This window comes from Panthera onca, chromosome E1 (assembly GCF_046562875.1).
Source record: "Panthera onca isolate mPanOnc1 chromosome E1, mPanOnc1 haplotype 2, whole genome shotgun sequence".
NCBI lineage: Eukaryota > Metazoa > Chordata > Mammalia > Carnivora > Felidae > Panthera > Panthera onca.
Genome location: NC_138352.1, coordinates 8,601,763 through 8,615,828, shown reverse-complemented (window position 1 = coordinate 8,615,828; position 14,066 = coordinate 8,601,763). Strand labels below are relative to the sequence as shown.

Here is a 14,066-nt window from a genome sequence, read left to right as displayed (position 1 = left end):
CAGGCACTCAGAGGTGCGACCGGGAGTCCGGGTCGTGGGCGGGGCCTTGACCGAAAGAGGAGGGGCCGCTGGGGTGGATGGAGGGAGGAGTCTGCACGGGGGCGGGCGGGGCGGGGGGGGGGGGGGGGGGGCTCCTCCAAGCTCGGCTCTTGCCAATGAACCCTTTCCGGCCACCACAGTGCAGGGAAGCATCCCTGGAGATATTTCCAGGCTCTAATTATTATTTTTATCATCCCTTAAATAGCTGCCTGTCCTCTCCTCCTCCATCTACTCTCCAGGGTGCCTACCCCTTCCGGGACGCTCCGCTGGCTTCATGATAGAAAACTAAGCTCTAAGAGACACTCGAGTTTCAAATGCCAATCTTGTCACCCCCACCCCTCTAACAGGAGGACTAACTAAACCCTGACCAACCCCCTCCCCACCACCATGTTGCTTAATTCTCTATGCCCTCATATGGCTGGCCTCCCTTCTGGAACATGCCCATCGCTACCAGACGCTCTTCGGCCGCCCCTCCCTGCCCGTGCTTAGCGCCCCCCCCCGCCCTTACCGTTCATACCCCTGTTAACCTCCCCCTGTTAGCCATTATCGTCCCCCGGGACCAGCGTGTACCTCCCCACTTGGCTGGGCTGTTCCTGGGGGCAGGAACGCAGCACTCTGTTTTGGGGCCCCAGTCCCTTGTACGTAGATGCTCTGTGGATGTTTATGGAAAGAAACCATCGAGAGATCAGGATTTGAATTCCGTGTCACCATCTTCCCAGCTGTGTGCCCTGGGCCTCGCTGAGTCGTGATGTCCTCATTTGCCTGCCTGCCTGCCCTGCCGGGTTGGTGTGTTGACAGATTAATGTGTTCTCGGGACTACTAATCAATGCACGGGAATAGGGTTCCTGCCCCAGGGGCGCCCCTGTGCCCCAGCCTCCCACAGGTCTCGGCTCGGCCCCCTGCCTCCCTGGGAATGAAGTCAGAGGGAGGCCCGGGCTTTTGGAAACTCTTGGATCCCTTCCCCGCCCCTCCCAGCCCCGCCTCAGCTCCAGGTGTCTCTCTCCCCAGCTATTTTCTTTTCTGATCCCGAGTTCAAAAGAACACCACCAAATCGAGGAGGAGCGCGGCGACAGCCACGGGAAAACAAAAGCCAGCAAGCAGGCTCCTTCTTGCAGGCCCGCTCGGGCCTGCAGGGCGCTGCCCACCTCTCCCCGCTCGCTCGGTCCAGGAAGGAGGGCGTCGGGGTTCTGCGGGCTCCAGTGCGACTCTGAAAACACCAGCTCCAGTTGGAGGGAAGGCCAGTTCAGGGCCAGGGCGTGGGGGGAGGGGGGAGCCTGCCCTAGTTAGAGCCCTAAAATGCTCCTTTGAAAGCACTTTCAGATGTCCCCAGCCCTGGGGGCAGGGGTGGTGTAATAATAATAAAACAACATTTGCATAGAGATTTCGTTTACAAAGCACTTTCTCAGGGGTGGGAGGCGCTGGGGTGGCCTGTGGAATCCTGGCTGGGAGGCCTCTGGTTGGTTCCACCCCCAGCCGAGCTCGCGATTGTGTGCGCGTAAACAAAGCGCTATTCATCCAACTATTTCCGATTCCTCTGGATTTCGTTCCTTTTTCCCTCTCCCATGAAGAGCACGCTCAGGGCTTGTCACTCAGGCCAGAAAAGGGATGTCAGGAGTCCCAGAGGGAGGGGTCGGCTGGGACCCGATTAGAGGGAAGCGGGGAGGCGGGGGGGAGGGGGCTCCCTCCCTGCCCCGCCCACCCCCTCACCCTTTGGCCCCCAAGCTCCTGGGAATCAGAACAGCCTCGCTGTGGTCGGTTTGTGCAACTCTGCTCAAGGCTAACCTGTGGCTTTGTCTTCATGTTGAATGAAAGACTGAGCACAGGTTTGGTAATGTCTGCGCATACGCCGTGCGTGCGTACGTGCGGCTTTGCTAATTCTTCCCCAGCGGCGCGCATTGTGAGCGGGGTGTTAGGTACACCGCGCGAGGGCGCGGGGCCCCGGGGCGTCTGCACCTGCACCAGGTGGGAGTAAGAAGACAGCTGTGCCTAGAGAGCAGCCCAGCTGTCACCTGGCCACTGGCATCCGGGGATGAGGGGGGCAGCACCAGACCCTGCCCCCTTAAGGGCCTCTGATGAGCTATATAGGGTGCGCCTGCAGGGGCTTGAGCAGGTTTGGGCGGCCCGGCAGGAGATGGAAGATGCAAGAGATCATTGCTGGGCTAGAGCAGTTCACCTTCACCTTCGAGAAGGATGTAGAGATGCAAAAGGGCACTGGACTCCTGCCTTTCCAGGGCATGGACAGTGAGTGAGGACAGGGTGTCAGCCGTCCCCCTGGGGGACCTCGCGCCGTTCTCTGGGCTTCTCCGCTCAGCCCCTTCACTGCGGCCCGCCAGGGGGACCGAGTTGGGGACTGGGGCCTGCCACCCGTGATTCTCAGCTCAGCACCCCCCTTCTCAGGGGCTGAGGGCTCCCCTCTTACATACTCTCCAGGATTCCAGGAGAATGGAGCTGACTTCCAGGCAGCCCATTTTCCAGACGGGGAAAGCAGAGAGATACAGAAAGGGAATGGTGAGAAGCCAGGAAAGTCCACATTGGCCTCCTGAGTTGCCTTGGGCCCCTCCATCACCTGTGTTTCAGAGTTGGGGGCTTAGGTGTTGAGGTCTTGAGGCTGGTTCTGGAGGCCAGCATCCAAAGAGGCAGGCCCTAGCCCCCAGGCCCAAGCTTTGGGGAGGTTCGGGGTTGCGGCGGTGGGTGGGGGTGGGTAGGGACTTCCTGAGGAGGAAAAACCCCCTGGCAGGTGCAGCCTCTGGTGAAGCTACCTTCTCTCTTTCCTTCTTCCCCTTCTAGAGTCGGGCTCAGCTGTGTGCAACTTTTTCACTAAAGGGCTCTGTGAGAAAGGTGGGTCAGCAGGGGAACCAGGGCGTGGGGGGCTGGGGCCGTCTACACATCTACGCCCTCTTGCAAAGAAATCCAAGTGCTCTGGTGGAAGGTCACACCCAAGCGAGTCATTGGCCGGGTGAGGGTAGGACTATTTACAAAGAACCCCTTCCCGGCAACCCTCACATTCTATCAGAGGGGTGGCCAAGCATGAGGCTGGTCCTGTTTAGGAACTTGGGAACTGGGGCATCCTTCCTGCTGATGGCAGTACCCCCGTAAGAAGGTAACAGAGTCACACAGGACATTTCTACTTCCTTCTAAGTTGTTAGTTACAAAGCCGGCTCTTAGGTCAGCACGTTAGGTCTCCGGGGTCAGGTAACACAACCTTTGAGGGGGGTTTCTGAGACCTGGTTTTAACAGGCCCTTAACAAGCACTATGTGCCAGGGGCCGTGCTGGGTGGGGGTCCCGGGCTGGAGCCACGGCTCTGCTCTCTGGTAGGAGCCCCACCCTGAGCCTGCAGGAGAGGGGGGCTGTGAGGCTGCTGGGAGCTGTCCTGACCCCCTGGGGCTTCCCGGGGTTTGAGAAGCACGAGGGCAGGCCAGGCAGAGAGGAAACTTTGGGCGAAGGTGTGGCAGTGCTAAGACGACAGCCCGTCCTCCGTGTGGCCTCCACCAGGGGTCAGGTGACGGGATGGACGAGGGGCACGCTCCTCGGGAATCCCAGGCAAGCAGGGGGTGGGGGTGCTCCCAGCTGGCTGCTCTGCTGTTCCCAGGGAAGCTCTGTCCTCTCCGGCACAACCGAGGGGAGAAGATGGTGGTGTGTAAGCACTGGCTGCGGGGACTGTGTAAGAAGGGCGACCAGTGCAATTTCTTGCACCAGTACGATGTCACCAGGATGCCCGAGTGCTACTTCTACTCCAAGTTCGGTAACGCCCCTTCCTGGCTCCAGCCCTTACCTAGGGGGATTGGCAGTGGGGACTGGGGAGACAGGAAGACGTGTGACAGGGAAGCCCAAAGGAGACTGTGTATGTCTCCGGTGGCCGACCGGGCCTCTCTGAGCCCCAGGCACCTGCTTTTCCAGCCCCCTGGGAACAGTGGAACTGTACTCTGGGATCCCTGTTTCACTGGCCCACAGGCTCGGGCACACGCGAGTAACCCCCACCCCCACCCCCACGGGAAGGGTGGGGTGAGGCTGGACTCAAAGGCTGAATTGTTTCCCTTTGCAGTCCTGGCTAATCACATACCCGGACCGACTGTCCGGAAATAAGCCTGGAATGGGCCGCGTCTCTGTCCCCGGGGTGGGTCCGGGCCAGCGTTTCCCAAACAGCAGGATTTGAAAGCCACTTTCACGATGCTTGCCAAACACAGAAAGCACCTGTGCCATTGACCTGTGTCACTGTCGATTCTTTCGACTGTCTTGTTTTACAGAGTGTTATTATAGAAGAAAACTTTGCACTGCTTCCGTAAGCGGAAAACTAGCATCTCTTATTGGCAGTGCAGGGTCACTGTAAACATACAGTCATGAGGTTCAGAAGCACAGCCTCTAAAATTATCTTGTGTGGTCGGGTTGGGACCAGTGTCCTCCTTCTCTCTGGCTTTCAGACCTCCTTTTGTCGTGCACAGGGCTGCCCGGGGCAGGAGGCCACAACCACTTGCCACCTCATTTAAGATTGAATCGGCAAGTGTGCCTCAGATCTTGTAAAATATCTTCCCAGTGAAATTCTACAGCTCAGTGCTTTCCAGAGCTGGAAGGAGCCTTAAGGATTATCTAGTCCAGTGCTTTTCAAACTGTGTTCCAAAAGAGTGACCTGGAGGGACAGAGAGCTGCCACAGTCTTCAGGGATGTCTCTGACTGGGGCAGCTTTGGGGTAAGCTGCCCTTAGTGCCAGTGGCGGGGGGGGGGCAGTGGGGGAGGTCCCAGCTATTTGGGAAGAAGGCGAAGCATCCCCAAAGAGCTCCTCCCAGGCCAAAATTCTGTGTCCTGCCTGCTGGGAGTTGAGGTCCCGCGGCCTGCATGTGTTCTTGGAAGGGAAGCACAGAGTTTACCTGAAGCCCAGCTTCCCTTGGTCAGCACCTAAACCTCTTTCATTTAAAAATGCCACTTACCATTAAGCAAAAAAAATTTATAACATTTATTTATTTTTGCTAGAAGGTGACAGAGCACCAGTGGGGGAGAGGCATAAAGTGGGGGGGGGGGCACAGAATCCGAAGCAGGCTCCAGGCTCTGAGCTGTCAACACAGAGCCTGATGCGGGGCTCGAACTCACGGAAACTGAGATCATGACCTGAGTGGAAGTCAGACGCTTAACCGACTGAGCCCCCCGGGCGCCCCAAAGTAATTATCTTTCTTATTGGAAGTAAACTGTTTTATGTAGAACATTATGTTGGGAGGTGTTGGAGTGGGAAGGGGCAGCTGAGGGGGCCCAGGGTCTTGGGCCCTGCAGCTGGCTGCGCTCTTCTAACAGCTACCTGGGGGACTCCGAAAAGGCTGACTGGAGGATGAGGTGCGGGTGCCACCTGCTGTCCGCCAGAGGAATGCAGCGAGGTACATCCAGGCCAGGACAGAAAGGCAGCATTGCACGGCAGGTGACTTCCCGCCACTGCCTCCTAGATCAAATGCTTGCCAGCCCTAGGGGAGGGATGTCACTTCCATTCCTCAAAAGGCGGGAGCCCAGAGGCTGCACTCTGCCCTGGGCTGCACATGGCAGTTCCCCTCTCTGAGCACTGCTGTCCTCGTTTGTGAGACGGGAAGGCCAGGAGGAACGGTGATTTCAAACTGTTCTTAGGCATCAGCGGTGAAACCTGCTTTGCAGAAGGGCGACCTTTAAGTAGATCTCTGGAGAAGTTTGAAAACCAATGGGGCGAACACCATCAAGTCCTTTTGGCTCTGAGAAGCACCGAGTTGTAGACTTTTTTTTTTTTTAACGTTTATTTATTATCGAGAGACAGACACAGAGCATGAGCAGGGGAGGGGCAGAGAGGGGAGGAGACACAGAATCCGAAGCAGGCTCCAGGCTCCGAGCCGGCAGCACAGAGCCCGACACAGGGCTCAAACCCACAGACTATGAGATCATGACCTGAGCCGAAGTCAGTCGCCCAACCGACTGAGCCACCCGGGCGCACCCGTGAGTTGTAGGCTTTTAAGGAGGATGGGATTGGAAGCATCCACCAAGTCTCTACTCACATGAGGTGAAAGATGAACTGACTCCTCCCCACGCTCCTTCAGAGCCCTGGGCTCCTGCAAGAAATCTAAGAGTGTTCTTACAACAATTCTCCAGTGGTCTGTCCCACGAGGCTGGCTCCTTCTAGAGGACCCGAGTCTTGGACTATTACCCACAGCTTATAGCACAGGCATCGTGCAACCACAGGGGTCCCTGTGTAGCATCTAGCATCAGACCACCGCCAGCTTTGGAGCTGGTCTTGTTGGCCTGTCCGCCAGAAAGGACTGTACCCTGGTTCTAGAAGCACCGTAGGTCTCCGTTGCAGAGACGAAGCACAGAGGGCCTTGATTGAAAAGCATCCACACTGTGTCCTCTTGGATCTTTAGGGGCTCGCTCTGGCTCTCCTCTCCCCGCCACTTCTTCGTTCCTTCCTCTCTGGTGGCCTCCAGATGCCTTCCGTTCCAGTCCCTCCCTCTGGATATCTGGCCCTGCCTCTGCTCTTCCAGATGTGTTTATTCTTACCCAAGTCCTACTTAGCAAGTAGTATTGGGATCCATTCTTCCTAGATTGCAAGAAGGATTAGAAAATCCTTGCTGTCTTCTAAAAGCTGCTGCTGATGGAAGGAAGGCAAGTGGAGGCTAGGCAAGGCGGTCAGTCCACTTTGGGGAGGGTGGAAATGAGCGTTAAGATGAGCCCGTTTTTTTTTTTTTTTTTAATTTTTTTTAACGTTTATTTATTTTTGAGACAGAGAGAGACAGAGCATGAACAGGGGAGGGGCAGGGAGAGAGGGAGACACAGAATCCAAAACAGGCTCCAGGCTCTGAGCTGTCAGCACAGGGCCCAATGCGGGGCTTGAACTCACGGACTGTGAGATCATGACCTGAGCTGAAGTCGGACGCTTAACCAACTGAGCCACCCAGGTGCCCCAAGATGAGCCCATTTTTAAAGAATGCTGGACTTTTCAGGTGATTGCAACAACAAGGAATGTCCCTTTCTCCACGTGAAGCCAGCTTTCAAGACCCGGGACTGTCCTTGGTACAACCAAGGTTTCTGCAAGGATGGTGAGGCCCCGATGGAAAGGGAGCACTAGGTGATCACGATGTGGGGGGTGTCCCCAGCAAGGGAAGGATGCATATTCCTGATAAGGCCCCGTGGGGGTGTGCCCCTGGGTTAAAATCCCAACGGAAGGCCTTTCCATAGTTCTCCCCCAGGCTCGCCCTGATGGAAAAGAGCCCTCTGTGTATGGTAACATTCAGCCTGGCATGGCTTCTCCCAGCAGGCTTACTTGGGTTCAGATCCCAGTGACTTCAGAATGTATCAGCTGCGTGACCTTGAACGAATTGCTGAACGCAGTTCCTCACTTATCGAAAGGGGAAACAGCTCCTTCATAGGGTTATTGAGCTGGCAGACACAGGACCTCACAGGAAGCCCTTGGCATCGGGTCTGGTCCAGGGGAGACCGACCACATGCATTCTCTTGTCTATTTCTTTTACCCACCTCGGGGGGGGGGGGTGCTGTCACATAAGCGTGCTCCACCTGCCCCATTAAGAGGCAGGGTCCCCCCAATGGAGTCCCTGTGCTCTGAGTACTGCGCCCTTTACTTTCACTGGTGTTCAGGTGCACTGTTCTGAGTCCTCGGCAGTGTTCCTTTGGGGGCATTTTAGGGGAGGATTAGTAAGCTGTGGTGGGGTTAGCCTTTCCCCAGCTGTAGCTTCTGGAGCTAAGTAAAGGTGACAAATGACAGTCTACGACCACGTAAATCCTCCAAGATGCAGTGTGTCAGGGATGCCTCCGACCCCGCTGCTCAGCACTGGCCAGCTGGCACCCACCCCAGCACATTCCGAGGTGGCCATTCCCCTCTCAGTCACGTGGCTAGGAAGCAGGTGCTTTGGGCAGGAAAGGACAACGTTTATATACCCTGTTAAGTGGAGAGCTATGACTGTCATACCCTCCCGGTGAGATTCGTCATGTGTTTCTGGCTGTTCTCTGCCCGGCAGGTCCCCTGTGCAAACACCGCCATGTCCGTAAGGTAATGTGCGCTAACTACTTCGTGGGCTTCTGCCCCGAGGGACCCAGGTGCCAATTTGCACAGTAAGTAGGACACCTGGATTAGCAACTCTAGTTCGGTGCCTGCTTTCTGGCTTCTGGATCTAGATCCTTCTATACCTTCACTGGTCCAAGGTGGAAAATGAAGTGTCTGGTGAGCATGCCCCCCTCCCCCCTGCAGTGATTTCCTTGCTAGCTCACCCTGCATTGCCTCCCCCCGACCCCCCCCCCCCCAAGGTGCTGTACCAAACTCTACCCCAGGCTGTTCACGTGTATTTGTGCAGGGCTGACAGGCATGTAGCTCTTCCCAAACTGTTCTAGAAATGAGCAGAAACACTTAAAACCCACCCCAACCCTCTGCAGTTCTCCGTCATCCCCCCGCTGGGGCATGGGCTCCTTCCCCAGGGGGCTCAGAAACCGGAAATCTGCAGTAGGCTGGTGAGGAGCACGCTAATGAGCAGGTGATGGAGGGCTGGAGCCAGGCTGTAACTGTCTCTCTCTCTCTCTCTCTGTACTTCCCTCAGTCCCAAGATGAATCTTTTATTCAACCCGAGTTTCACGAAGGTGAGTGTGCAGGCAGGGAGGGGGCAGGGGTGTTTCGTTCCCTTTACCGCACGCGCTCCCTGGAGAGCACTTACTCTGGCACCGCACTACGCCCAGCTGCCCTCACCCTCGCACGATCCGCTCCAAGTACCCGTCCCGGGAGAAGCACCCGCCACGGCCCAGACCCCCTCCCACCTCTGCAGCCTCTGCGGCAGGTAGCGGCCCTGCTCAGCTCATCGGCCCTGGAATTCTCCTTAGTGGGCGGCATGTGTGTGTAAGCAACCTGTGGGGTTCCAACTCACGACCCTGAGATCATGAGTCGCATGTTCCTCCAACTTAGGACAGCCAGGCGCCCGACGTGTGTGGTTTTTTGATAAAGACCAAGGGGCCCAGCTCCGGGCTTGCATCGGGGCCATCCTGGTTGTGCCCGGTCCCTGCGGGAACACATACTCTTCCCACTGCTACCAAGCACTGACGAGCACCCGCATCAGGGGTCAGCAAACTACAGCCTGGGGGCCAGATCGGGCCACTGCCTATTTTTGTACAGCCCCGCACTTGCAGTGGGTTTTTTTTTTTTTTTTTTAAAGATCGTAGGGGAAAGAAACCAGAATATATTGTAACACGTGAAAATGAAAATGTCAGTGCTCGTAGTTTTATTGGAACCGGGCCACGCTCACGTACGCGTCATCTACAGCCGGTCTCGTGCTTAAGAGTGGCTGTGCCGGAGCCCAGACGGCCTGCAAGGCCGGAAATCTTTCCTCTCTGGTCTCCTACAGAAAGTCTTTGCTGACCCCTGGTCCGGAAGACTGAAAGTCGGAAGGCCAGTTAAGTCTGAAGGAGGTCAAAATAGGCGTGGGAACGGGGGGCGGGCGCTTAGCCCCTGTCAATCAGTGGCCCCACATCCGGTCCCTCAGCCAGAGGGAAGGCCGGCGCCGGCTCGGAAGGGCGCCCTCTGCCGCTTCCAGGGGGGAAGCCTCCTCAATGACTGCGGGCGATCCACAAGCCCAAGTCTAAGGCTCGTCGGGAGCCACGCGGTCGGCAATTAACGCCGCAGTAAAGCACCTTGAAACCTGCTTTGCATGTACACGCCTGGCCGGAGCCCCTGCCCTCAGTGCAAAGTCGCCACGTCTGCAGTGTTTTCTCCTGACTTTATCAGCAGCTTGTCAACTGGCCACGGGGTTCAGCCCCTCCTGCTCGTGCCTGGGAGCCTCGCAGGCCCCCTTCCCCGCCGGAGGGACCGCTTCTCCCCGCTCAGAGGCCCCAGCAGCACCTGGTCTCCTACCACCTGGGACTCAGGGCGCCGGAGTCCGGCCCGTGCTACAGGGTGAGTAGCTGCGGTGCGACTCCCTTCGGGTCAGGTAAGACCACCACACTGGGGTCTAGGGGTGTGAATGAGGGCAGTGAGCGGGCACTGGTAACCCCAATGTTACCCTAAGTCTCCACGACCTCATCTGACTTACCTCTCTGGCCAGACAAGACTTTCTTTAAAAGCTACTAAGTTAGACAGCTTTCATCACCTTCTTTGCTGCGTTACCAGTTCTGAGTTGATCTATAATGTCCTCAAGACTTAGGGGGCAGGATTTCCTAAGGGAATGTAGCACTTTGGTTTCCTTTTTTTCCCCCTGGTTTATCAAGAAGAAAAACATCATACATACCTTCACGAGACAAACTCTACGCTGTTCTGTGCTCTTTTTATTTTAGAGATTTTATTTGTAAGTAATCTCTACACCCAATGTGAAGCTCCAACTCCCCACCCTGCGATCAGGAGTCCCACGTTCCACCAACTGAGCCAGCCAGGCGCCCTGACTGTCCTGTGCTTCTGGCCGCTCTACACTGTTAAGAGCAACCTCCACCGGCAGAGGCCAGGGAACGGGGCCCTTGCCTTTCTCATACGTTTGATTTTGGGGGGCCTCTGAACATCCAGAGCCCTGTTCTCTGGGATAGTGATAATGGCTTGAATCTCAAGGTCTCTCAGGCCTGAAACGGAGCTTCATTTAAGATAAAATCCATCAAGGGTACCTGGGTGGCTCCGTCGGTTAAGCGTCCGACGCTTGGTTTCGGCTCGGGTGGGGATCTCCCGGCTTCATGGGTTCAAGCCCTGTCAGCCGTGCTGAGTGCGGAGCCTGCTTGGGAGTCTCTCTGCCCCTCCCCCACTTGTGCTGTCTCGGTTTCTCAAAATAAAGTTAAGAAAAAAAAAAGCTAGTTAGGCAGCTAACTAGCTTTTATGGTTCCTTAGACAGGTTAAGATGTTTCTACTGAGATTTGAATCTATGAAAAGTTACACCCTTAATCTTTTTCTTTTAGTGTCGAAAACCGGGCCATTATGCCAGCAAATGTAGTAAGACTCCAACAGGTAGGAGTTATCAAAAAATAACCCCTGGTCTGTGGGGTAACTGAAGACCTTCTAGTGAAGACACCCAGGGGCCACGCTGTGGGGTCCTCTCTGTTCCCAGTGAACCCTACTGTCCGCCTCAACAGGGTAGGAGATGCAGGAGTAGCGTGCTGCATTCGGGCTTATTTCCTCTCATTCTGTCCGTGAAAGAGCTGCTAGAAACACAACAGGACTGGAGGCACGCAACCTGTGGCAGGACGAGTTAGCCATAAAACGGGGGAGCAGAATGTACCTAAACCCCGAACCCAAGCTAGTGGGAACAGCCGCCCCCGTCTGCGCGTTTCCTGCACCCGCTACAAGACCAGCCTGGGCTGCACGGGGCAGTTCCCGTGCACGTGGCCTCACCTGCTGCTGCAAACTGGTGATTAAACTCAATGGTTTCCTTTGGCATGACAGCTGCTTCCCTGTTACGGCTTACTTAAATTTAAGGCTAGACCCTGTGCACGCCTGATGTGAGGAATTATGGGGAGGGAGACGGTACACACCAGTCTTATCCTGGGGGGGTAGGGGCGTGACCTGGACCATTTAATGCCATTCTATTTACGCGGATGCGGGAGTCAAGGGGGTCTGACCCACTGGGAGAGGAGCGGGGAGGTTAAAGCAGAGACTTTTGGAGACATGGAGAAAACAGTAGAAGGTGTGAGTAGGACGCACCCCCCCACCCCCACCCTCACCAGCCTGTGGCAGATGGAGACGGCCACCCGGCCGCCTGGAGCTAGAAGGTAAGGGGACAGGGTGATCGAAGAACGAGGCCCGCAGGTTCTGGGGGTCTGCACGGCAGCCCCGCGTGGGCTGCTGAGACAAATACCACACAGCCGTGTAGGCAAACTACTCAGCCTCGAGCCTCAGGCTCCTCAGTGTGACAAATAAGCGTAACGGCGCCAGCCTCCCAGGGTGGTCCTAAGGATGGGATGAGAGAATGCAGGTAAAGAACTCTGCACAGCACTTGGCTTTGACAGAGCAGGCCCCGGAGGGTAGCCACGTTTTAGCGGGGATCGTGGCGGGCTTGTTCTCGCTTGGTTCACATTTAGAATCTGAAGTAGCGTGAGGCCACAGGGGGTTCAGGAGAGCCGTTAGAATTTAATTCCTACCACACGTGGGCCCTTGCTGGAATTTACCGACGCAGGGCCTCTAATCCCACCAAGGCTCTGCAAAGTAGGTATAACTGTCCGCGCTTTACAGTCCAGACCTCCAAAGAGGCTCCAGGAAGTCAGACAACTCGCCCCAGGCCACAGCCACCCATCTCAAAGGTGAGGGTCTGGAAGAGGCAAATAACCAGGTGAGAGGAAAATTTTAAAACTACTGTTATGAAGAGTGGTGGAGGAACACAGGGAGCAGGGGAATTAGGATAATCTGCAAATCGGGGTAAAGGACTAAGAACAGCGGCAGCGAGGTTTCCCGGAACAAGTAAAACACCCTGTTGCTAATACACAAATGATTATGTTTAATAACTAAATACTCTGGTATGTATTAGAAGAAAGTACTTTCCCCAGTAAACTCCGTATTTCAGATACAGTCACTCAGGCTTCAATCCCAGGAGCTAAGACCAGGGATAACCCACCCTACACAGACCACGTGGGCACAGCCATGGCCTTTGGGCCTGCCCGGAAGTATTTCCAACCTTCTGGAACGGGACCCTCCCCTGAAGTCTTCTCAAAGGCGGATACGGATCACTCGTATGGATTCTCTGCACGCTGCTGAAGATTCGTTTGGGAATTCGTGCCACTGCCTTGGAAGCAGAACCTAACCAACACTGTTGCTCACCTGGGGGCGGGCTCATCTAGCGGGGCTCCTGCCCGTGCTGTGGGGGGTACGAGGCATCATTTTGGGAGACGACATCAAGGAGGCCGTTTAACACGGAACATCAGGTTAGGAGCATCCCTGGCTTCTTTTTCTCGGCTTTGTGATGAGCAGCTACTCCTGACTCAACGCCTGCAGGTAACAGGGCCTCACTCCTCTACGATCCCAGGTTTGAAAAGAATTTCTCCTCTTTCTGGGTGGAGCCCTGCATCTGCCAGGTCACAGACATGATTAGGATTGGCTGCGCAAATGAACTGATCTTGCAGGGATATTTGCAGATTTGAGCACTAAATGTAGCCTCACGAGCCAAGTTTACATTGCTACTGTAAGCGGAAACTGCTCCTTTGATCAAGCACTTTGTCTGGACCGGAATCTAGGACAAGAATCGACGGCTCTCTGCTGACCTCAACAACTCAGACTGTTTGGAACATTATGAGGAAATCGTTAAAAGACCTGATGAAAGGTCTTCAAGCACCCTCTCACCCCACATGGCAGAAATGCGAGTGGCCAGAAACCAAGGAACTCCAGCATCTGGAGATACTAACGGCTTCTTCAAAGTCTCCCGGACCATTTAAGAATCCACGCTCAGTACTGGGGAGCCTGGGTGGCTGGTTAAGTATCCGACTTCGGCTCAGGTCATGATGTCACAGTTTGTGAGTTCGAGCGCCGCGGTGGGCTGTGCTCATGGCTCAGGGCCTGGAACTTGCTTCAGATTCTGTAGCTCCCTCTCTCTGCCCCTCCCCCACTCGCACTCTCTCTCAAAAATAAACATTAAAAAAAAAAAAAAAAGGAATCCATGCTCAGTATCAAATCCAGAGGCATCAGTTAAGCCCTTTTCTTCTTTCCTACACATGGGTCAGGATTCTTGGTGCTGGCCATGTCAAACTAAAAAATCTTTTTAGTGCAGGATCCCACCTTCATCTTCAACTTGGTAAAATGAAGCAGCTAGCTGTCCCTCTAGGACGGCTGGTTCATTTAGTTTGCTCTTCACATTAAGGAACTTATTTTCAGGGATGTAAAATACCTACTGTGACATAAATTAAGTAGAATGTTTTCACTGTTCTAGCAGTCTGATTCTGACAAATGACACTCTCTTATTTACAGTAGTGGTAATAGGTCTTGGGGCTCCAGCCCCTGGGGACCACCACTGCACCTGTGTTTGGACAGCAGGGGGTGGCACCAGGGCACTAAGGCTCTAGGTCAAGAAAGGCTTCTACTGAAATGTTTCCTAACCCAAACTGTCTTAGAGCAGGGATCCCAAGTTGCCTT

At 55.2% G+C, this 14,066-nt stretch overlaps 1 protein-coding gene across 1 annotated transcript; it reads left to right on the top strand.

Annotated features, from left to right (window-relative positions):
* The first annotated feature begins 2,177 nt into the window (after positions 1-2,177).
* Positions 2,178-12,554, top strand: CPSF4L (cleavage and polyadenylation specific factor 4 like). The gene is made up of 8 exons (XM_078438229.2): positions 2,178-2,280; positions 2,827-2,877; positions 3,630-3,782; positions 6,982-7,077; positions 8,014-8,107; positions 8,587-8,626; positions 9,765-9,929; positions 10,910-12,554. Exons 1-8 carry the CDS (start codon positions 2,178-2,180, stop codon positions 11,000-11,002), a joined length of 795 nt encoding a protein of 264 aa, XP_078294355.2. The 3' UTR covers positions 11,003-12,554.
* Positions 12,555-14,066: the final 1,512 nt, after the last annotated feature.

Coding starts and splice junctions, on each gene's coding strand:
- CPSF4L (XM_078438229.2), top strand. CDS start 2,178: ATGCAAGAGATCATTGCTGGGCTAGAGCAGTTCACCTTCACCTTCGAG. Junction 8,108..8,586: donor CCCAGGTGCCAATTTGCACA/GTAAGTAGGACA, acceptor TACTTCCCTCAG/TCCCAAGATGAATCTTTTAT. Junction 8,627..9,764: donor TCAACCCGAGTTTCACGAAG/GTGAGTGTGCAG, acceptor CTTTATCAGCAG/CTTGTCAACTGGCCACGGGG.